General features: G+C 39.5%; 1 protein-coding gene across 1 annotated transcript in view; it reads left to right on the forward strand.

Moving 5' to 3' along the window:
- The window catches only part of ppp1cb (protein phosphatase 1, catalytic subunit, beta isozyme), a 112,172-nt gene extending 92,010 nt beyond the window's left edge, over positions 1–20,162 (forward strand). Inside the window, exons 5-8 of the mRNA XM_072551368.1 lie at positions 477–548; positions 4,839–4,990; positions 10,760–10,894; positions 16,329–20,162. Coding sequence (XP_072407469.1) covers positions 477–548; positions 4,839–4,990; positions 10,760–10,894; positions 16,329–16,433 — 464 coding nt within the window. The 3' untranslated portion in view covers positions 16,434–20,162. The remainder of the gene's footprint in view (positions 1–476; positions 549–4,838; positions 4,991–10,759; positions 10,895–16,328) is intronic.
- The last annotated feature ends 3,273 nt before the right edge of the window (positions 20,163–23,435 follow it).

Here is a 23,435-nt window from a genome sequence, read left to right on the forward strand (position 1 = left end):
CAAGGAGATTATGGCTGACCTGATAATCCTCAACGTCATTTTCCTACCTTTTCCCCATAACCTTTGAATTGCTCACTGATTAAAAATTTGTCTGTCTCAGCCTTGAATATACTTCACCACAAAGGGCTGTTGAGGCTGGATTGTGAAGTCTATTGTTGGTGGAAGTGATAGGTAGAAAAGGGACAACTACAGTAAAATTGACAGACTTTAGGTTGAAAACTAGTGAAAGAAGTGCCAACATTGAACAGAGAAGACAAATAAAAAGGTGATGATTAGTTGACATAGAGCATATGTTTTAAAATTTTTGTGTGTTGATTGGGATAAAAGAGAATTCTGTGGTTGAGACACTGGGAAGGAAGTGGTGTGAAAGCAAAAGTTGCTGAATTACCAGTTCCATACAGTGTAGTGTCCAACCCACATCTGTTACATGTATACGTAACCTTAGTTGACCTATATTAATCTGCTGTTTTCTGCAGGACTGTCACCAGATTTGCAATCAATGGAACAGATTCGCAGAATCATGAGACCAACAGATGTTCCTGACACAGGTAAAACCTATCGTAAAATATCTAGCAGCTATTTTGGTATTTTGTTTTGATTATTTTAGTGACTTGAGAATTCCTCTGTCAAAGCCAAGGTCTAACCATGCATTCAACTGTGGTAGACTGATTCCAGTAACAATTATCAATGCTTGAATGAGTGCCTTACTTTCATCTCTGAGCGATGAGTACTTAATTACTCAGTGTCTTGGCTACTTCATTCTCACTTGGCATCAGCGAAAATCAATAACTGTACAAATTGCATGGTGCAGAAACAATTATCCTAATTTACGAGGCAAGAAGTGTCTTCAAAAGTCGATTTATTTTAAAAATGAAAAGAATAAATCACTAAAGCAAGCACTTTGATCATCTTTACGTGAAGGCTAAACAATGTAGTAAATAAATAATAACCATCAAAACACCACACAGATAATTGAAAAATAGGCAACCTCACCAGAATTACTTTCACTAGCCTTCACTTGTCTTTCCCATTTGTGTATAGTCTTGGTTTGTACAGCCATTTTCTCATTGATTTAATGAAAAACGTTCCTCAGGGTTGTGTCCTAGGCTTAAATATCTTCAGCTGCTTATCAAAGATGTAGTCTCTCTCTGAAGGTCAGGTGTGAGATCTTTGTTGATCATTGCACATGTTCACACCATGTGATTTCTCAGATGCTGAAGAAGTTTATGTCCAAATGCAGTAAGACCTGGATAGTGTTCAAGCTTGGGTTGAAAAGTGGCAACCAACATTCTGAAGAATCTGTGCAATGCTCATTTTAATGGCATTACTATTGCTAAATTCCTCATTATCCACATCCTGGGGAGTTATCATTGACCAGAAACTGAACTGGATTAGCCATACAAATACTGGCTACAAAAGTAGGCCAGAGGGTAGGAACTTTAGTGAGGAACTTATCTCCTGTCTCCCTAAAACTTGTGTACCATCCTTAAGGCCCAAGTTAGGAGAGTGATGGAACATGCTGTTTCCTAGATGGGTGCAGGTCCTAGAACACTCAGGAAGCTTGGCACTTTTATATTTGAACATACTGATTCAGACCAGAAGTAGCTCATTTGGCACTTCTAGCCACCTCCTTTGTTCAATAAGATAATGGCTAATATATTTGTGTTTCAACTTCGCATTCTTGTCTCTTCCATTAATAATCTTAGACTCTTATTAGACATGCAAATTAATCTACTTCCACTCTCAAAATATTCAGTGACCCCCAACCTCCTCAACCTTGAGGCAGTAAGTTCTAGGGTGTCTCAACAGTCTGAGAAAATCTTTCTTTTGTCTCTGTCTAAAATGGTAACCATTAATTTTAAGTGTACCCTTGGTTCTAGGATTGCCTACCTAAGTAAATATTCTCTCCCCGTCCATCTTGCCAGGATCATGCAGGATTTCCTAAACTTAAATCTCATCTCACTCCTTTAAATTCCAGTGAAAGCAAGCCCTATCTGTCTTGTCTTTCCTCATAAGAATTCCTACTCATTCCAATTATTAATCTAGAAATCCTCCTCTGAACCACCTACAGTGCAGTTACATTCTTCCTTAAACAGGAGTCTAAAACAGTGCACTCTATTCAAGATTGGTCTCTGCCTGTATAACAGAAGTTTAACATTCTTTTTATGTTAAGCTTCTTCCCTTGTAAAGAATAGCATTCCATTAGCTGCTTGTTATACTTGCAAGCTAACTTTTCGTGAGTTGTGGATTTGAACACTCAGATCAATTCTGCAGTCAATCATTAATTCTTTAAGGGGTATTTATTTAATACTCTTTTTTTCATTTTCCTGCCAATATCAACATCACAATTTTAACATAATACTCCACCTGTCAGAATTTTTGCCTACTCACATAACTGTCTATGTCAATCTGTGTCCCAGTATCAACCTCAAAACATACTTTGCTGCCAATTTTTACATCAGCCAAAATTTAGGTACCATGCAGTCGATCCTCTCCTCTATCATTGATATAAATAATTTTTAAAAAATTGGTGACCTCTAAGGAACTCCACTGATCATATCCTGCCAGTCCAAAAAGGACCAAAACATGCATACAGTTTTCTGTAGTCAGTCAATCCCCTAACCATTATGGTATGTTATCTCCTTTTGGGATGTTTGTTGTGTGCTCTATAGTGAAGTCAGAAACAAAATAGTTACTCGTTACATTTATCATTTCTTTATTATCTACTATGAAAGCCACAACCTCGCTCTTTAGAAGATCAGCAGTCACTTTACTTCCTTTCCCTTTTTCAGATATCTCTAGAAAGTCTTGCAGGTTCAATTGAGATGTTCAGAAAGCATTGACAATGCCAGTGAAGCTGACTGTTTTATGCAGGACATGTGGGTTTTTCTACTTAGGGTGATGCAGAGGTTAGGTTAGTCTGTAGGAATGAGGTTGTTGAGGAGGACAGGCATCCCCAACAATTTCTCGCACAGTGGCAATGTTCAGGTACACAAGGTGAAGTCATACAGTATCAGGATGAGCGGGCAAGATGGATACAAAACTAGCTAGTCATAGGAGACAGAGGGTAGTGGTGGCAGGATGCTTTTCGGAATGGAAGGTTGTGACTAGTGGTGTTCCACTCATGCAGGAACTTCTGCTGTTCTTGATCTACATAAATTATTTGAAGGATCTGGTCTAATTAGTAAGTTTGCAAATGATGCAAAGATTGGTGAAGTTGCAGATAGTGAGGAGTTTGTCAGAGGGTACAGCAGGCTGTAAATCACTTGGAGGCATGGGCAGAAAAATAGCAGATGGAGCTTAATCCTGACAACTGTGAGGTGATGCAATTTGGCAGGTCAAGTACAGGTGAAAATTGTTTCAGTAAATGGCCATAGGAGTATTGATATGCGGAGGGATCTGGGTATGCACATCAACGGATCACTGAAGGTGGCAGTGCAGGTAGATAAGTTTTTTAAAAAAAAGTTTATGCCATGCTTGCCTTCATTGGAAGGGACACTGAGTGCTGGAAAAGCACAACAGGTCAGGCTGCATCTGAGGAGCAGAAAAATTGATGTTTTGGGCAAAAACCCTTCAGGCTTTTGCCCAAAACATCGATTTCCCTTCTTCTCGGATGCTGCCTGACCTCTACTTTTCCAGCATTATTCTAATCTTGACTCTAATATCCAGCATCTGCAGTACCCTCTTTCGCCATAAGAATAGATAAGTTATGCTGCAGCTTCATAGAACTTGAGTTAGGCCACACTTGAAATATTGCATACTGTTCTGGTCACCACACTACTAAAAAGATGTGGTTACTTTGGAGAGGGTAGAGAAAAGGTTTACCAGGATGTTTCCTGGCATGGGGGATATTAGGTATGGAGAAAGGTTGGTTAGACTGGGTTTGTTTTCATCAGCATGCAGGAGGTTGAGGGGCACCCTGATAGAAGTTCATAAGATTGTGAATGGCATGAATAAAGTGGTAAGTATGAAGCTTTTTCTCAGGCTGGAGGGGTCAACTACAAGGGGACACAAGTTCAAGAGATGTGGGAGGCAAGTTTTTCCCCAAAGGATGATGAGTGCCTGGAATACATTGCTAGAGGAGGTGGTGGAAGCAGACATGATTACAGCATTCAACAAATACCTGGAAGAATACATGAATAGGAAGGGAATAGAGGGGTACAGATTCTGTTAGTGAAGACAGTTTTACTGTTGAAAGGGCAAAATGTGTCTGTGCAGGCTTGAAGGGCCATAGGAACTGTTCCTGGGCCGTTTTGTTCTTTGTATCACTGTGGTTTGAAACATCAATAATACTGTACGGTGACAGAACAGTCACTACATTGGAGTCTAGTTTCTTCTGCCACTGATGCAGTTTATATGATCATTGAAGCTGGATGATTCATTCAAGCCTGACTGCCATTTTTAATCTACATATGTTATGCTATTTGTCAGTGCCTCAGAGTAAATACCTCACTTTGTCTTCTGTGTAAGACAGTATGTATGAAAGGGGAAGAAAGGTTTATATTAAAATGATGAAAGATAGGCAAACCATCAAAGTTTTATAACTGCCTATAAATTTGATGTGATTCAATCCCTTGTAGAATGCCACATTTTCTAAATATTAACATATAGCTGTTTTTTTTGTTGATTATCTAACAGCAGCTACACATATTGGATTTGTTTAAAGGCAAACTAGGAACAACTAATGAGTGTACAACTCTCTCGCACTTGGCACTGAACACGATGTCATTTCCAAGTTTCCCATTCTTTGTTGATTATAGTTCTATTGCATTCTCTCAGAGTACATCTTTCTGCAGTTTTCATTCTTTTGATGCGTATGCTTATTTTTTTTTCATCAGGTTTGCTTTGTGACTTACTGTGGTCAGATCCTGACAAGGATGTTCAAGGATGGGGTGAGAATGATCGTGGTGTATCTTTCACCTTTGGAGCTGATGTAGTGAGCAAATTTCTCAACCGGCATGATTTAGATCTAATATGTCGTGCTCATCAGGTAAACAATTTGTAAATCAAGCAGTCTTTCTGTGTAGTTGTGAAATGTTCTTGCAGGTTCTGCCAGAGCAGTCGGTTCCTGACCTCTTTACAGTTGGTCCAAATATGGGCAAAACAGTTCCAGAGGTGAGGTTGAGAGCCCTCAATGTCAGTTTTACTGAGTGCACCATCAAGTAGGGCCCAGCAAAGTGAGTTAGTGGCAAAGCTCTTTAGCTGAAGTCAGACCTAGCATAATGTTTACAATTGTTAGAGGCAAATTACTTCAGTACCAAGGACCTCTCTACATGAGCTCCTTAGGGCAGTTTCCAAGACTCAACTAGCTTCATTAATGATATTCCTGCAGTCATCAGGTTCAAAGTTTGTTAATGACTGCATAGAGTTCAGTTCATAACTGTTCAGATAATGAAGCTACCTATACCCTTTTTAGCAAGACCCGATATGATCAAATTTGTCCAATGACTGACAACCAGCATTACATCACGCATTAAGAACTTGCTATCTCCAAGTAATCTAACTTTTAACACTGTTTAACGTCATTCCTGTTAGTTATTACAATACTATCAACCTTACAATTCCATATTATATTTTAGTTGATTTTAAATTTCACCAGTTGCTGTGTTGGGGCTTGAACCCATGTGTCTCGGTCATTAACTTGGATTTCTGGGTTGTTAGTCTAGTAATGTTGCCACTACATTATATCTAATATCTGTCCATTGGTCAAAAATTTAAATTATTGTGGCTTTAAGTATAGGCGAGGGGCAGGAAATGGGTTAGTATGGGTTAGTAACACTTTGGGCACTATAGGAGTTTGTCAGGGTGGTGTTTTAGGCACAGCCACCTTCAGCTGCTTCGTCAATGTCTTTCCTCCAACATAAGGTCAGAAGTGGGGATGTTCACTGATGATTAGTGTTTCACGTTCAGTATCATTTGCACTTCCTTACATGTTGAAGCAGTGCATGTCTATATGCATTAAGATGTGGAAAACATTGAAAAACTAGGGCTGCAGCTAAAGATTTAAACCAAATTGTAGGGGGTGGGGGGAGCAGGTGCATTGAAAAGCATTGCACATTCTGTTCCAAACCACATATTATTCTGACTTGGAATTACTGTCAGAAAATTCAAAACCTTCAGTCTGCTCCTTTACAGCCCTATAGCTGTACTTGCACCACATAGAATGCAAAGAAGGCATGTTGTCACCACCTTCTCAGGACAATTAAGGATGAACATTACTGTTGGTATTGACAACAGGGCCCATACCTGATCAAGTGGTGTTAAGAGGCAATTTATAAGCTAATTATGTTCTAAGATGGTTCAGAAAATTTTACATGTCTATACCTCTAATTTTGAGATTTAACAAAGCCTGTCTGACTGGAATAGAATTTCTACAGTATAGATTTTTTTCTAATGTGATGGAAACCATTCATTTGATGTAGAAAAGTTACTTCCGATGTTGTAATGAAATTATCTTGCCTATGATTTTCTATATATTACCACAGCATAGGAAAGCGTTTACTTAATGGCCTCACAGGTTTTCAGGTTATTTGTAAAATTTTGTACCTTGACTGTTTTTCTGTACAGTCCAAAGAATTTGTCTATTCTTGGTGACTTTGTCTAATGGGGAGTACAACAATAGAAAAGCAAGGAGCAAGCCTTTCGGCGAACAAGCCTGCGCTGATTTCTAATCCTTATTTACTCCCGCTACTTACTGCTCTGCATGATTTCTATCCTTCTGTTTGCCTCTTGTTCATGTGTCCTATCAAAGTATGCCTTAATCATTGCTAACATGCCTGCATCCACCACCACCACTAAATGTGTTCAGGCACCCACCACCCTCTGTGTGAAAACTTTTCCTCGCATTTCTCCCCTAAACTTCCCCCCTCCTCTTAACCTGTGTCCTCTTGTAGCTGACCGTTGCACCTTGAAGAATAAATTCTGACTATCTACCTTATCTATGCCCCTCAAAATTTTATAGACTTCTATCAGGTTGGCCTTCAGCCTCCCGTCTTTCCAGTGAAAACAATCAAGGTTTATCCAACCTCTTCTCATAACTAAAACTCTCCAGACAAGGCAACATCCTAGTAAACATTTTCTACACCTTCTTCAAAATATCCAGGTCTTTATGGTAGTGTGGTGACCAGAACTGCATGCAGTGTTCCATATGTGGCCGAACTAAAGTTTGTACAGCTGTAAAGTAACTTGCCAACTTTTATATTCAGTGCCTGACATTGAAGGCAAGTCTGCTGTAGGTCTTCTTGACCACCTTATCTACCGGTGTTGTCACTTTCAAGGACCTGTATGTCCAGATCCCTCTGTATGTCAATTCACCTAAGGGTTCTGCCATTTCTGATACAATTCAAACCTGAATTTGATCTTTTAAAATGCATCACTTTGCATTTGTCTGGATTAAACTCCATCTGCCATTTCTCTTCCCAAATCTGCAATCATTTGATATCATTTGACAGTTCTCCTCACTATCTGCAACTCTGCCAATTTCAGTGTCATCTGCAATCTTATTAATCAGATCACCTACATATTCCTCCAGATCACTTATATGTATGTTACAAACGACAAAGGGCCCAGCACTGATTCCTGCGGAGCACCACTAATTACATTACAATAAAAAACATTCTTCCACCACTACACTGTCTTCTGTGATCAAGCCAGTTCTATATCCATCTCGCCAGCATACTTTTGGATCCCAAGAGATTCTCTTTTTTTGAATCAGTTTGCCATGAGTTATTTTATCAAATGCTGAACTAAGGTCCATGTAGACGACATCCACTGTCTTTCCCTCATCAATCACTCATTCTTGTCACCACCTCAAACTCAATCAGATCTTTGAGGCATGACCTTCCCCAACCAAACCCGTGCGCTCTATCACAGCAAGTCAGTTCACTTCCAAATGTGAATGACTCCGGTCTCTCGGTATCTTCTCCAACTAACATCAAATTCACCAGGCTGTAATTACCTAGATTATCTCAATTTCCCTTCTTAAACAAAGGACCGACACTGGCTATTCTCCAGTCCTCTAGAATCTTGCCTGAGGCCAAAGAGGATGCACAGATATCTGTAAAGACCCAGCCATTTCCCCTCTTGCCTCCCACAGTATCCTGGGATGGATCCCATCTGACCCTGGAGACTCGTCTACCCTAATACATTTCAGGACCTTGAACACTTTCTTCACTGTATTGACCTGCCCCAGATTATTCCCACATCTAATCCTAACCTCAACATCCTTCAAGTCCCTGTCTTTGGTAAATACCCACGTGAAATACTCATTAAAGATCCTTCCCATTTCTTCGGGCTCCACACGTACCTGCACCCCCCCCTTTATCCTTGAGTGGGCCTACTCTTCCTCTAGCTACCCTCTTGCTCCTAATACATGTACAAAATGCCTTGTGATTCTCTTTAACCCTGCTGGCCAAGGACATTTCATAGCCCTTTTCAGGTTTGAGCTCCTTCTTATTTTCTCTATATTTAAGGACCTAGTCTGTTTTCATTTGCCAATACCTTGAGTATGCTTCCTTTTGTTTTGGACTTAGCTGATAATTTCCCCTGTCATCCATGGTTCACCAAATCCTGTTGTTCATTTTCAGAGGAACATGCCTGTATCTGGTCTTTAAAAGATTCCCACGTGTCAGATGTGGATTTACCCTCAAACAGCCATTCCCAATCCACATTCTCCAATTCTTGCCTAATTCAGTTATGGTTGGCCTACCCCCAATTTAACACCTTCATCTGAGGTCCACTCTTTTTAAGATACTTATTGATAAGGACATGAAAACGTACAGAACTATGATCACTCTCCCTGAAATTCTCCTCTCCCCCCACTTTGAAACTTTGATCACCTGACTGGTCTCATTTCCCAGTGCTAGCTCCAGTACGGGCCCCTCTCTCGTTGGATTTTTTTTTTGCATACTGTTTCCAAAAAAAAACTCTGCTGGGCATACCTAACAAAATGCTTCCCATCCAAACCCCTGGCATTATGGGAGTCCCAGTCAATATGGGGGAAGTTAAAGTCACCCACCACAGCTACCCTGCTGTTTCCATATCTTTGCAGAGTCTGATTATATATCTCTTCCTTGACCTCCCACTGGCAGCTGGGAGGTCTGTCGTGCAATCCCAGCATTGTGATCGCACCCTTCCTGTTTTTCAGTTTACCCATAATATCTTGCTGCAAGACCCCTCCAGGGTGTCTTCCCACTACACAGTTGTGATATGCTCCCGAACTAGTAATGCAACTCCCCACTTCTTTATTTTCTGCTCTATCTCATCTAAAACGTTATTCCAAACGTTAAGTGCCAATCCTGTCCCTCTTTCAACCATAACTATCAGAACTTTGTGATAGCAATGACATCATAATTGCATACATTAATCCAGGCTCAGAGTTCGTCCCACCTTACCTATTATACTTACATTGAAGCAATGCAGTCAAAGTTCTCTTGAGCTCAGCAACCTCTCATTGACTGCTTTTCTTCTTAGCTTTATTTACCTTTGTCTCGAGCTCTTCCTCAGTCTCTATACTTACTGATCTGTTGCTCTGGTACCCATCCCCCACCACTCTAGTTTAAAACCTCTCTAATTGCACTATCAAACCTCCCAGGATATTGGTGTCCCTCCTGTTTAGGCATAATCTGTCCTCCTTGTACAGGTCCCACCTTCCCTGGAAGATATCCCAGTGAAGTCCTAGTCTCTACGCCAGCTCTTTAGCCACATGTTCAATTGTACTATGTCTCTGTTCCTAGCTTCAATAGTACATAGCAAGGGGAGTAGTCCTGAGATCTCTACCCTAGAGGTCCTGCTTTTTAGTTTCCTACCTAGCTTCCCGAATTGTCACTGTAGGACTTGTCATTCTTCTTACCTATGTCATTTGTGCCACTGTGACTTGTCTCTGTTTATCCTCCCATTTCATGGTGCCACTGACTATCAAATCTGCAATTACTATTGCTCTACTATGATTTGTCCCTCCCTGCTGTACAGCAGGATCAGCTGTTGTGCCACTGCTCTGGCTGTTGCTGTCACCTGATGGGCCATCCCCCTCATCAGCACCTCACTCTTGCACTAACTGTCTGCCTCATTAAGCTGTCACCTTTCTATGTACTTGTACCTTGGGTGTGACCACGTTTTTATAATGTCTGAATATGTCGCTGTCTGCTATTTGTTTGCTCTTTAATGTCTCTGATTGACTCTCCAGCCGATCCATTTGTTCAGTGAGCAGCTGAACCTGGGCACCATTCCTGCAGATGTAATTATCAGGGATGCTCTCAGCATCCATGATTGACTATATCCTGTAGGTGGAACACAAAATCCAAACAACTGACATAAGTAACTCTCCGTTGCCTCTAGATTACAAGTTTAAGTTTTAAATTTAATTTACTGCCTAAAAATCACAGTTACTACTTTCTAACAAATAGCACCACCCAACTTACTCACTCTCTGAATTCCCTGTACTAACCAGAAGATGGGCTAACTGTTTGAACCCTTTGGAAAAACTGAGGTGCACTTACCCTGTACTGCAGTAAGATTCCTTCACCTGTAGCATCAAGTGAATGAACAAGTTATTACAAACTAGCATCTGACCTACACTAATCAATTAGAAACCACTCTCCCTTTCTCCCTGTGACATCAGCAAGATGTTTCCCCAGAATGAGTAGCTGTTGGCTTTTCCTGAAAGGAACATGTCTGAACCAAGACTTGGGCCTGAAAAAAACTTGCAAAATCAGAGTGGAAAATTACAGCCTTATTCATGTAATAAACGTTGAATTTTCAGGTGGTTGAAGATGGTTATGAATTCTTTGCAAAACGCCAACTGGTTACATTGTTTTCTGCTCCTAACTACTGTGGCGAGTTCGATAATGCTGGAGGAATGATGAGTGTCGATGAAACGTTAATGTGTTCTTTTCAGGTATGTATTGGTCAAGTGCATATTGTGGTATTTATTGGACTGTTCACTTCAGTACAATACACAATAGGAAAAGTGATTTAACTATTTTCCTGAAGAACAAATGGTGAATGATACATTATTTCTTATTAGACTAAATTTAGCCCCTCATCATCGGGCAAATAATCCACAGGAAGAATTGCTTTTCTAAATTGAAAGAATTCTGTTTTTAATAATAGCTAAAATTACTTGATCATAAAGTCATAAAAAATAGGAGCAGGTGAAGGCCCTTTAGCCTATTGAGCCTGCTCTGCCATTTGATAATTTGATGCTTTTTTTTTGGGCATCGACAGCTTTCAGTGGTACTGACTTCTAAAGACTCACCACGTTCTGGTTAAAGCATTTCTCAGTCCTAAATGGTTTACCCTATATCCTTAGACTGTGACCCTTGGTTCTGGACTCCCCTGCCATCAGCAGCATTTCACCCTGAATCCACCTTGTCTAGTCTTGTTAAAATTTTGTAGCTGATATTCAGCCTTGCCCATTCTTCTGAAATTCTAACTGATTCGACCTCCCCTCGTACACCAGTCCTGCCATTCAGAGAATCAGTCAGCTACAGCATTGCTGCATTCCCTCTACAGCACTTCCTCAGCTAAGAAAACTGAATTTACACACCAACGCCATATTCCAGGTGTGGTCTCACCAGGACCCTGGTATAATTGCAGCAAGACATCCTTGCTTCATCGTAATTCTGTTGCTATTACGACCATATACCTCTTGCAACCTTTTACTACTTACTGTACCTGCATGCTTGACTTCAACAACTGGTCTCATTGCATATTCCCTTCTCTTAATCTATTGCATTTCCAATAATAGATGGCCTGCTTTTCCTACCATTGAATAGTATAAAGAATGCAGGGCCATTCTTTAGTAGTCCAGGAAGGCAAAGGGGTGATATGAGATAGCGTTGGCAGATAAGGTTAAGGGTAATCCAAAGAGATTCTGCAAGTACAGTCAGAACAAAAGAGCAACCAGTGAAGAGAATAGGGCCCCTTAAAGAATAAAAATGTCATATTTGTGTTGAACCTGAGGAGATGGGAGAGAGATTAAATTAATACTTTGTGATGTTTTTCACTGTGGAGAAAGAAATAGACGCTGGAGAACTCAGTGGGGGTGGGGATGGGAATAGATATTTATGTTTTGAAAACAGCTCATACCACAAAAGAGGAAGTGCTGGAGGTCTTAGAAAATATAAAGGTGGATAAATCTCTGGGACCTGATCTAGCTTATCCGAGGAAGTTGGGGAGGAAATTGTGGGGCCCTTACAGAAGTATTTGTATCATCCATGGGTGAATTGCCGAATGATTGGAGAGTGGCTAATTTTGTATCTTTGTTTGAAAAGGGATGGAAGGAGAAGCCTGGGAATTATAGATCTGTGAGTCTGACTTCAGTGGTGGATAAAGTATTGGAGATAATACTGAAGGATAGATTTATATGCATTTGGAGAGGTCAGGAGTGATCAGAAATAGTCAATATGATTTTGTGCGAGGGTAAATGTCTCTCTCAAACTTGATTGAACTTTTTGAGGAACTAACCAAGAAGTTTGATGAGGCAAGAATGGTAGACGTTGTTTACCTGGACTTCAGTAAAGCCTTTGACAAGGTTCGGCATGGTAGACTAATTAATTAAGTTAGATCATGTGATTCAGGGTGAGATTTGTCAATTGGATTCAAAAATTGGCTTAATGGCAGGAAATAGTCGTGCTGGAGGGTTGTTTATCTGACTGGAGGCCTGTGACCAGCGTTTTTCCAAAGGGATTGGTTTGGGTCCACTTCTGATCATCATTTATATAAATGATTTAAATGAGAACATAAAAGGAATGGTTGTAAGTTTGCAGATAACACCAAAATTTAGTGGTATTGTAGATGATGAAAGAGGTTATCTAAGATTACAAAGTGATCTTGATCAATTGGGTCAAAGGGCTGAAGAGTGGCAGATGGAGTTTAATTTGGATAAATGTGAGGCATTTCATTTTGTATAAACAAACAAGGGCAGGGCTTATAAAATGAAACATAGGGCCTTGGGTGCTGTTGCAGAGCAGAGATACCCAGGGGTTCAGGGATATATTCTTTGAAGTTTGCATCACATGTTCACACGGTGGTTAAGAAGACATTTAGCACACTTGCTGCCTTTGCTCAGTCATTTGAGTATGGGAGTTGGGATGTCATGTTGCGGTTAGTCTGACCTCAGTGGTGGGAAAGATGCTGGAGTCTATTATAAAGGATTAAATTATGACACATCTGGATAGTAGTAGCGGGATAGGTCAGAGTCAGCATGGATTTATGAAGGGGAAATCATGCTTGACTAATCTTCTGGAATTTTTTGAGGATGTAACTCTGAAGATGGACGAGGGAGATCCAGTAGATGCAGTGTACCTGGACTTTCAGAAAGCTTTTGATAAAGTCCCACATAGGAGGTTAGTGAGCAAAATTAGGGCGCATGATATTGGGGGCAAAGTACTAACTTGGATTGAAAGTTGGTTGGCTGACAGGAAACAAAGGGTAGTGATAAATGGCTCCAGTTCGGAATGGCAGGCAGTGACCAGTGGGGTACCGCAGGGATCAATGCTGGGACCACAGCTTTTTACAATATATATTGATGGTATTAGTAATAACATTAGCAAATTTACTGATGATACAAAGCTGGGTGGCAGGGTGAAATGTGATGAGGATGTTAGGAGATTACAGGGTGACCTGGACAGGTTAGGTGAGTGGTCAGATGCATGGCAGATGCAGTTTAATGTGGATAAATGTATGGTTATCCACTTTGGTGGCAAGAACAGGAAGGCAGATTACTACCTAAATGGAATCAATTTAGGTAAAGGGGCAGTACAAAGAGATCTGGGTGTTCTTGTACAGGAGTCAATGAAGGTAAGCATGCAGGTACAGCAGGTAGTGAAGAAGGCTAATAGTATGCCGGCCTTCATAACAAGAGGGATTGAGTATAGAAGTAAAGAGGTTCTTCTGCAGCTGTAGGGGGCCCTGGTGAGACCACACCTGGAGTACTGTGTGCAGTTCTGGTCTCCAAATTTGAGGAAAGACATTCTGGCTATTGAGTAGGTTCACAAGGTCAATTCCTGGAATGGCGGGATTACCTTACATTGAAAGACTGGAGCGACTGGGCTTATATACTCTTGAGTTTAGAAGACTGAGAGGGGATCTGATTGAGACATATAAGATTATTAAAGGATTGGACACTCTGGAGGCAGGAAACATGTTTCATCTGATGGATGAGTGCCGAACCAGAGGACGGCTTAAAAATACGGGGTAGACCATTTAGGACAGAGATGAGGAGAAACTTCTTCACCCAGAGAGTGGTGGCTGTGTGGAATGCTCTGCCCCAGAGGGCAGTGGAGGCCCAGTCTTCATTTAAGAAAGAGTTGGATAGAGCTCTCAAGGATAGTGGAATCAAGGGTTATGGAGATAAGGCAGGAACAGGATACTGGTTTAAGGATGATCAGCCATGATCATATTGAATGGTGGTGCAGGCTCAAAGGGCAGAATGGCCTACTCCTGCACCTATTGTCTATTGTTATAAAGGACGTTGGTGAGGCCTGTTCTGGAGTATTGTGTCCAGTTCTGGTCCCCCCATATGGGAAGGATATGATTAGATTGGAGAGGGTTCAGAAACGTTTTACCAGAATGTTGCCAGGACTGAAAGGTTTGAATTGGAAGGAGAGGCTGGGACCTTTGTCACTGGAGGGGTATAGATAAGGTGAATGACAAGTATCTGTTCCCTTGAGTGGGGATTTCAAGACTAGGGGGCATATTTTTTAAAAGTGAGAGGACGAAGATTTAAAGAAAAATGGCCATTTTATTTTTACACAATGCTTGATTCTTGTGTGGAATGAACTTTCAGAGGAAGTGGTGAATGTAGGTACAGTTACAACAGTTAAATGACATTTGGATAAGTACACTAATAAGAAATAATTTGAAGAGGTATGGGCCAAGCACAGGCAGGTGAGACTAGTTTAGTTTGTGATTATGATCAGTATAGATAAGCTGGACCAAAGGGTCTGTTTCCGTGCTGTATGACTCTGGGCCTCTTGTTTATCCACCTTTTATAATGCATTTTCTGTAGCTAGTTGGATTGTGGCCCCAACTCCTTTTTCTTATCTGCCCACCATGAATTCCAATTTCTCTTGTTGAATCAACTTTGAATAAAGTAGATGATTGAATCTCCACTGCTGTCCAGGAAAATTAATTCCAAAGACCCTCTGAGATGGGTTTTGAGATGGAGCCCATTGTTTTTAAGCTGTTTCCGACTTCCAAGCTCCTGCTAAGAGACATCCTCCCAACCTCTACCCTGTAAATTCTTTTCAGAACCTTCTGTTTAAGTAAGATCACTTCTTATTCCTGGCTCCAGTACGTATAGTCTCAAATGTTCCTCATAAAACTGCCAGTTTCATTCTGTTATATGATCATTTAGAATGTGTAAATTTTAATTGCATTATCCAAACATGTGACCTTTATCACAGTAGAGGGGTAAGGGCAGCAGATGTATGTGAGGACCACTAACTACAGGTTCCAGGCAAGGGTGCAAACCATCTGGAGTTTTGATTCTATCACTGTCAGTCGGTCAAAATCCTGAAACATCTCGTCTAACTGAATTGTGGCTAGAGCCTGTGCTACATAGACTGCAGTGATTCAAGAAGCAGCTTATCACCATCTTTTCAGTCATTTAGGGATGGGCGACAAATGTTGGCTTAGCCAGCCATGTTGTATGAAAATTTCAAAAATGTTTTATTGTGTAACTCAAATCCGTGATGACGCTTACGGGACTATCAAAGATCAATGCCTTGAGCTTCTCTGATTACAATGTGGAGGATACCTTTTGAGATGAAGCCTTGGCTAGTTTAGATACCTGACTATCTACGTCCCATCCAGAACAATTCTGTGTTGTCTAGAGCATGTTGGTCCTGTGGTCTGTGTGCAAATGAGCTCCACTTCTGTGCTTTGTGCCTGATTTTAATTTTGGATTTACTGTTTTCTGCTAGCACAGTTAAACCTTATAATCCCTTCATCTATTTGCTTGCTAGTCCTAGAAAGAATAGGGTTGAGCAGTGTTCTTTTAAACTTCTGTGTATAAATTCTGCAAAGTGTGGTTGGTAAGAAGCATCTCTCCCATTAGGCACATGGTCTCTCAGAGGAGTAGAAGGTGCCTGGATTGTATATTGCATTTTTATTTTTGCACCTTGCTTCCATTTTAACATCCTGCTGCCCTTGATTTGAATTTCAAGAAAAAGTTTTTGTTTGTCTTTTGACTGTCATTTTGAGTCGCCTCATAAAATTTCTCCTTTAGCTTGGCATGTTTTAATTATGCCTCTTCGAACTTGTTTATGAGATCCATTCGTTGCTCAGATAATTTAAGTGAATATGCATTTTATATCTGTTTTTAGATTCTAAAGCCTTCTGAAAAGAAAGCAAAATACCAGTATGGAGGTTTGAACTCTGGCCGCCCTGTTACGCCCCCTCGCACGGCAAATCCGCCCAAGAAGAGGTGAATAGCAAAGACAGCCCCAAGCACCTAATCATTTGTACACAGAGATAGTTACAAGTATACCAGTTCATATTCTAAAGTATGTAACCTGTAAGCACCGTTCAACCATCTGCTGCTGTCTTTGTGAGCCTCAATGCTTGTAAAAAGAAATGAAATAACTAAGTCTTTTTGAAAAAAGGTTTTCCAGTAAATACGCAGGTGTGGCATATTGTAATGTAAATCAATGTAGTACAGTAAACAGTGCATTTTACTTTGTTTGGGCTGGGATGAAGGTCAGCAGATCTACCTAAGGCTGGGTAAAGGCTATCCTTTCAACATTCAAACTTTATCTGGCAATCCCTTTGAGTCTTGCAATTAATTTACTGATTTGGTTATTTATTTGTGAAATATGTACCTGCAGATACAGATGTGGTATAGGCACCACAAAGGCTGTCGCAAAAACTATAAAAGCAGTCTAGTAACTAAAGGCCCCATTAAGTTCTACAGAAGTCACACTTAACTGGTGCATGGGATGTCGCAAGTTGATTCCAGCCTGGTACTGTTGCATGACAGAGCTACAACAGTACCAGCCTGGTTTTCATTTCAGTTATCCTGATTTTTCTTTATAGTTGCACTAAAGACTAGCTTTTATAGTCTTTAATTGCCTTGTGATGATTCTCCACCCTAGCTTCTGACTAGTTTATACAGTATTTAATTTATGAAGTTGTGAAGGAGAAGATTTGAATTATCAAGCTTAAAGTAAATTTAATGCAACCTAGCAGCAAATCTAATGAATTAAGCTTTTTGAAACAGTTAAAAGCCAGAGGAAGGTTCAAGGGAATGAGATTTTTTTTTTCCCTAGCTCTAGAATTAAATATTTTAATGTTTTGTGTAGGTTTGCACACAACCTGTGGCTCCCATGATATTCTGATTTTGCGTACGCATGCAGAACACACTTAGTATCTGAGCTGTTAAACTTGGTGTATCATTAGTAATGACCTTGTAGGAAGTTGAGCACAGAAGTTCACGTCTCAAATATTTTTTAGTTCTAAAGGTCCATCCCAGTCCTGAGAAGTTGCATCATTGTAAGTGTGGGGAGAGGGGAAAGGGGGTGCTGATGTTTGCTTGTCTTATTTGGAATGCCAGAGAATATGAACCTTACACATTACATCTCCTAAAGGTCTTTTTTTTTATTAAACCACGATTGCATGATTTACTGATAGATCTGGCAGCCCTTGTTTTGATGGATTTGTGCTTATACTCTGATGATTGAAACTGTAGCTTTCCAAAGGCAAAATTTCGATTGTGCTGCCTTTGAGGGCTGTTCCCTTATTTATGTAAATCAGTTACAATGAAGCCTGAAGGCATTATTCTGTTGAGATTGTTTTGTTAAGGGTGCTGATTTCTGCTGTTTTCAAATACAATCTTAATCCTGATATAAAGATTTTGTTTCTTTTCTCTGCAAAGCGTTGCTGTTTGATCTCTTAACCCTTGCACAGTCATTTGTAGTAGCAAGTCTTCAACTCCTATGAAAATAGGTAGAATAATGTCATACTTTAACTGACTAAACTCATTTTACATCATAACTGAAAAAGATGTGTCATGCCACTTGTGATAGATTGCATAAGGTGGCTCTTCTTCTCTAATGCTATTTTCTTAAGCTCTTTTCTTTCAATGGTACTGCATTCTTTTAAGAGCAAAGCTTTAGATTTTGCTGTTGCTCTGGACTTTCACCCTGCCAGAGGTGTCATGAGTTTAGGTAATATGTAATATTGCACCATTTACTGTTTTGCACTGTGTGGGAGAGGTATGGTATTGAGATTTTATAATACGTGAAGTAGGCATTACATAAAAGTTGTAGATAGCAGTATTTATTTCTACAAATCATTTTAAGAAACATCAGTTGAGGATATAAAAGTGTATTTGGCTTGAAACACAAACTTTTAGCGTCCAGCTTTTTCACTTTACCATTTGGACGCATTTTAAACTTTGTGCTAATGTTTCTGTTTCTCGTACTCTTTCTGACTTGCTCTGTCCTACTCCCATAGAAGATGAATATTTACATTTTAAGCAAACAGGTTTTAAAGTAGTCAAATGTAAATTTATTCTGCTCCCATGGTCCTGACTGCAAGTTTGCTGTAACTTTACCATAATTAGAATTCAAACATATCCCTTTTTATGATTTTATCTGCTTACCCTTGGAATCACTCTTCTTCATAGGCTCTTAATCGCAGTATCCCAAGTGTGGTCTAAGCAACAACTTGTAAATATGCCAATTTCTGAAAATCTGCAAGTTATATCCGGGCTTTATATCCTCGCGCTATTTGATATTACCCCAGCTAACTCTCCAAATATCCTTTTGGAAATTGAAGTAATTTCCATATACTCTCAAGGCATAGTTATGAAATAGCCAAGAATATCGCTTGCGTTTATCAGAATTTCATTTGCCATATATCTGACCCATCACCACCTTTCTGTGGATTTTGTTTGTTGAAACCTGTCTGCATTTCCTATTTTATTATCAATAGAAATTTGCTAACTTGTGTTTGGCTTTGTAGATCTTGGACATGTACAAAAGTTAACCCCTACTAAATTCTACTTGGAAATTTCCCTCTTTTTAGCTTTGCTGTTTTGTAGTTTGACACTGCTTCTCCCTTTTCCAACTTTTTCATCAATGTACTAACCATTCTCTTGATTTACTTTGGATTCCTGTGAATTTAACTTCATTTTAAATACTGTTTGTATGACACTTTCAGCTTGCAGAGTTCAAATAAGCTGTTACTTGGAGTTACCACTTCTGTATACCTTTTGGAAAAATTCAGAAACTTACTGAGTAAGTTATTTCTTCTAAATGAATGTTGGCCTTCGATTTTTCTCTGTAGGCCTGCCTTTGACTTCTGCTTTCGAATAGTTTATTTGAATAGTTTGTCTGGAGGGAGACTGGCCCCACATGTTTCTGATCAGATTCACTGGCACTTTATAACAACATTTTCATATATATTTTCTGCTTCACCTCTTGTCTCATTAATTCCTCTTTAAAGCCTACTGTTTTGCTCATCAAATATTCAGTCAATTCCTACTGGTAAGTCTTGCCAAGTATCATTTTGGATTTCCTGAATCGAAGCTGTGGGTGGATTGATCAACCCTTTACAATGAATGGACTACACTTATGTTTTTGTAAAATAAGAAAAAGAAACCTTTTGAGGAAATTGATAAATTCATTTCCCACCTAGGAGCCTATACCAGATTTTGCATCTGCTGGTTTTATTTTGAGCCCATTCATTTCATCAACTATTACATAAGACTATTTGGACAGTGAAGGTTGTTGAAAGAAAGTCATACATATGTTTTTGTTCTGGTTTTTGGAAAGAGATTCGTACATATTAAATGTTGGAAGAAACCTATTAACAGCAAGTTTTCCAATAACACAAAATTAAAACATTGTAATAAGATGTACAGCTGTCACGGTATGTAAAACAGCTGCAGAAGACCCATGTATGTTTTCAACAACAGTGGTTGTAGATAAGAATGATATTTAAATTAACTTCTAAGCCTTTTTTTTAAAGAAAACTGCCTGTTTTTGTTTGTTTGCTTTGACTATTAAAATTCTTAGGATTTAAATGTTGCACTTCCTTCCTTCAAAGCTTCTTCCAAAGCATCGTGCGACAAAATCTTGTTCTGTGCAAAATTGTTCAGGCTACAAATTTTCAGAATCCACTTGTTTGTCATTTTTGAATAAATTTATAAAAACTTACATTTTGTCAAATGTTATTTATCTGTGTTTGAGGACACTTCATTATGGGAACAAACATAGCATTCCTTTTAAAAGTGCAATCTGTGGACTGACAAAATGGCGATGGTTCTCTTATCTGGTCATTTTAGATGTAAAATTGGGAGCCACAGTGATTAACTGGGAATTGGAATGATTTGTTTATGGTTTGATTATAGTGTACTATCACATACAAATTGTACAACTTTTTGTGTTGATTTATAAACAGGAGTGATAAAACAAGACCAAAGTTGTGCAGATGTGTGTGCTACTCACAAACCTCTGGTGGGCCTTTCCTTCAGACAGTTGATTTTTTTTTTCTTAAATTGATTCAATGTGTTTTGTGCTAAAATGCCCATGTACATTATTAAATCAATTTGAAACCAGAACTTGCTCGGAAGTTTGTGTTGAGGATTAACCCATGTGGATATTTGAACTAGCCTTCCACAGTTTTCTCTTGATTTCAGTGTTTGTTAAACAGCTTTAGAGAATGCCATGTGTCAGTGTCTGATTGCTGAAAGAGAGATTAAGGGCTGTTAATTTAGTTTGCCAAACATTCCAATAATTTTTTTTGTTACTAGTGTTTGAATATATTTTGCAGTCAGTACGGAGTCTGCTAACCATGAATTTTTCAAAAAATAGCTTAATATTCTTCTAACCATTAACTAAAAACAAGGTTTTGCTGCAGCTGAGCACTTTTGGAATGATGCAAGCTGATGTCAAATTGTTTGTTGCTATGCTTTTCTGTGATCGAGTAAAATAGAGCTGTGTGCATACATGCAAGCCCAAACACACACATGTTGGCACAAAGGGTAAAGTATAGCCAGTCAGGTCATTGAAGTTGACAATCCAGTATTATTTTTTTAAAATAACATTGAAATTACATGGTAAAACAGGCTACTTGGCACTGACAATTGTGTAAAATCCATATTTGAGTCCTCTCACCACACTTCTTTCTATGCTGTAAAATTCTGGTATGCTCGACTTTTTATTCTTTTTGAAAAAGAATAAGTGGAATATTGTCAAGTTCTGGCCACCTCAGTTCTATTTTGTGGGCCAAAGATGGTTATAAGAATGTTTGTTTAATAATGGAGTTTAATATTGGGGACTTGGAATGAGGTGGATTGGGAGAATGCATGAGTGGGTAACTGGAGAAAACATTACCAGGCCAGAAGATAGAAGTCTTGGAGTGGAATAAGTTGCATAGTTCTTTGAAATAAGCAACACAAGAATGATATGCGAATTGCCTGCCTTATGCTTGTGATTCACTTATCCCCATCATAACACCTTTGTTTCCCATTAAATCCATTTATGCTGTATGCCTAAATTGTTCTGCATAGCGGCAGCTTCCACATCTTAAGTATTCTTTGCTTAAAGGAGTTTCTTCTGAATTTCCTATTGGATTTAATAATGGTAAATTTGCATTTACAGTTTATTTTGGACTGCACCCCTCCCCTACCCCCAACTAGTGTTACCTGTTAAACACTTGATTTATTTGTTGCCACGTGTATCTTGTTACAAAATACAGTGAAAGGTATTGTTTAGAGTTGCCATTCTGCCATCGTAAAACACTGAAAAATAAATGAAAAGATAGAATATAAATGCAGAAATATGAAGAAATAAAAGTGTACACATTTGTAGTTATTCTTGTTAAGTGCTCCATCATGGGCCTGATGGCCAGGCACGAGTCCTCTTCGCTCCACCATGGCTGGAATGAAAATCGCGACTCTTCAACACCATCTCACCTCTACCATGCCCTTGATGGATGTTGCCAATGTAGATGCCACCAGGTACTGCATCACCCCAAACTCAACTCAGCAGCCACTGCTGATGCTGCCTGGTCTCATACAGTGCCCAAACTCACCACCACTGCCCCCATGAATCTGCACCAGATGCAGATGCTGCTGAGAGCCCAAACTCTCCTCCGCCACAGCAGCCATGAGCTCAGCTCAATGATGGAGAAGCCACCAGGAAATCCAACTCGCCTCTGAAGTAGCTGCCATGAGTCCATACTGATGGGCCTATGCATGCCCACACTGCTGGATCCCACTCACTGCCTCCAATACCATCACAGCAACTGAGCTCTTCAAGAGGCAAGAAAGGAAAAAAAAAGAGAAGAACTAGAAAAAAAAAACGAAAAGAGGAGGAGATGAGCCTTGGGTTCAGAAGCTTTAGTCCACTGCCATCTTATTGCGCCACTTTTGTAGTTTTAAAAGGCATTTATCAAATTGATCCCTTAACATTTCTGAGGAAAAGAACCTGTTCAATCTTTTCTGTTTGATATAACCTCTCGGTTCATTAAATAGTGCTAAACCTCAATTGGTGCAAGAAAATGTCTGTGGAAATGCAAATAAAAGAAAAGTCGCCACTGTCTCAGAGGGCCATAAGGCTGCTTTCTCAGAGAGAAATGACTGATGACGTTTTAATCTGAAGGTCACCACATCTCAGACAAGGGGAAAAGTTGAGAAGGCGAATTTTCATGGTGACTTCAGCCAGTGTAGAAATTGAACAAAGTTGTTGCCATCGTTCTGCTTCACAAGGCAGACATCAAGCCAACTGAGCTAACAAGTGGATTATTTGGTTTTAGAGGATCTGTAATGTTGTCTGGAATAATTTCAATATTTTAGCAAGGTGAAGAGTTCACAAAACAACGCTGAAGTGATAGATAAGTGACATCATTATTGAGAGAACAACAAAATATGCAAAGTGCATTTGAGGAAGCCATATAAAATTATATCAAAACAAAGACAACCAATAAACAGATATTGACACAGACCGAGGAAGGAATGTATGAACCTGAGACCAGGAATAATGAGGTGGTAATATGGCAAATGAAGAACAAACTTGTGTAACTTTATAACTGTTGAAAATAGCGTGTCATTCAAATTTGTAGTCTTGTCTTGCCATAATGTGGGAATGCCATAGCTAAACACAGAAGATGGGAGTAACAATAAATAAGCTATAAAGAATTTGGAAAAGGGCACCACGTCCTTCAAGATATCCCAAGCAAGAATCAGGACTCTTTTAAACAAAATGGAATGGTTAGATAAGGTAAACTTGAAACTAATATCCCTAGCAATAAACAATTTATGCCACTGTGCTGTGAGATAGTGATGATATGTTGGATGCTGGAAGGTACCAATAAATTTGAAATCTGGTTGATATAAATATGTGTATCCTAAGTGGATAACAAAAGTGACAGACCCCTTAAAGCCCATTAGTCTTGGGAAAATCCATTATTTTCCATGGAATGTAAGA

The sequence above is a fragment of the Chiloscyllium punctatum genome, chromosome 3, assembly GCF_047496795.1.
Source record: "Chiloscyllium punctatum isolate Juve2018m chromosome 3, sChiPun1.3, whole genome shotgun sequence".
NCBI classification, from domain to species: Eukaryota; Metazoa; Chordata; class Chondrichthyes; order Orectolobiformes; family Hemiscylliidae; genus Chiloscyllium; species Chiloscyllium punctatum.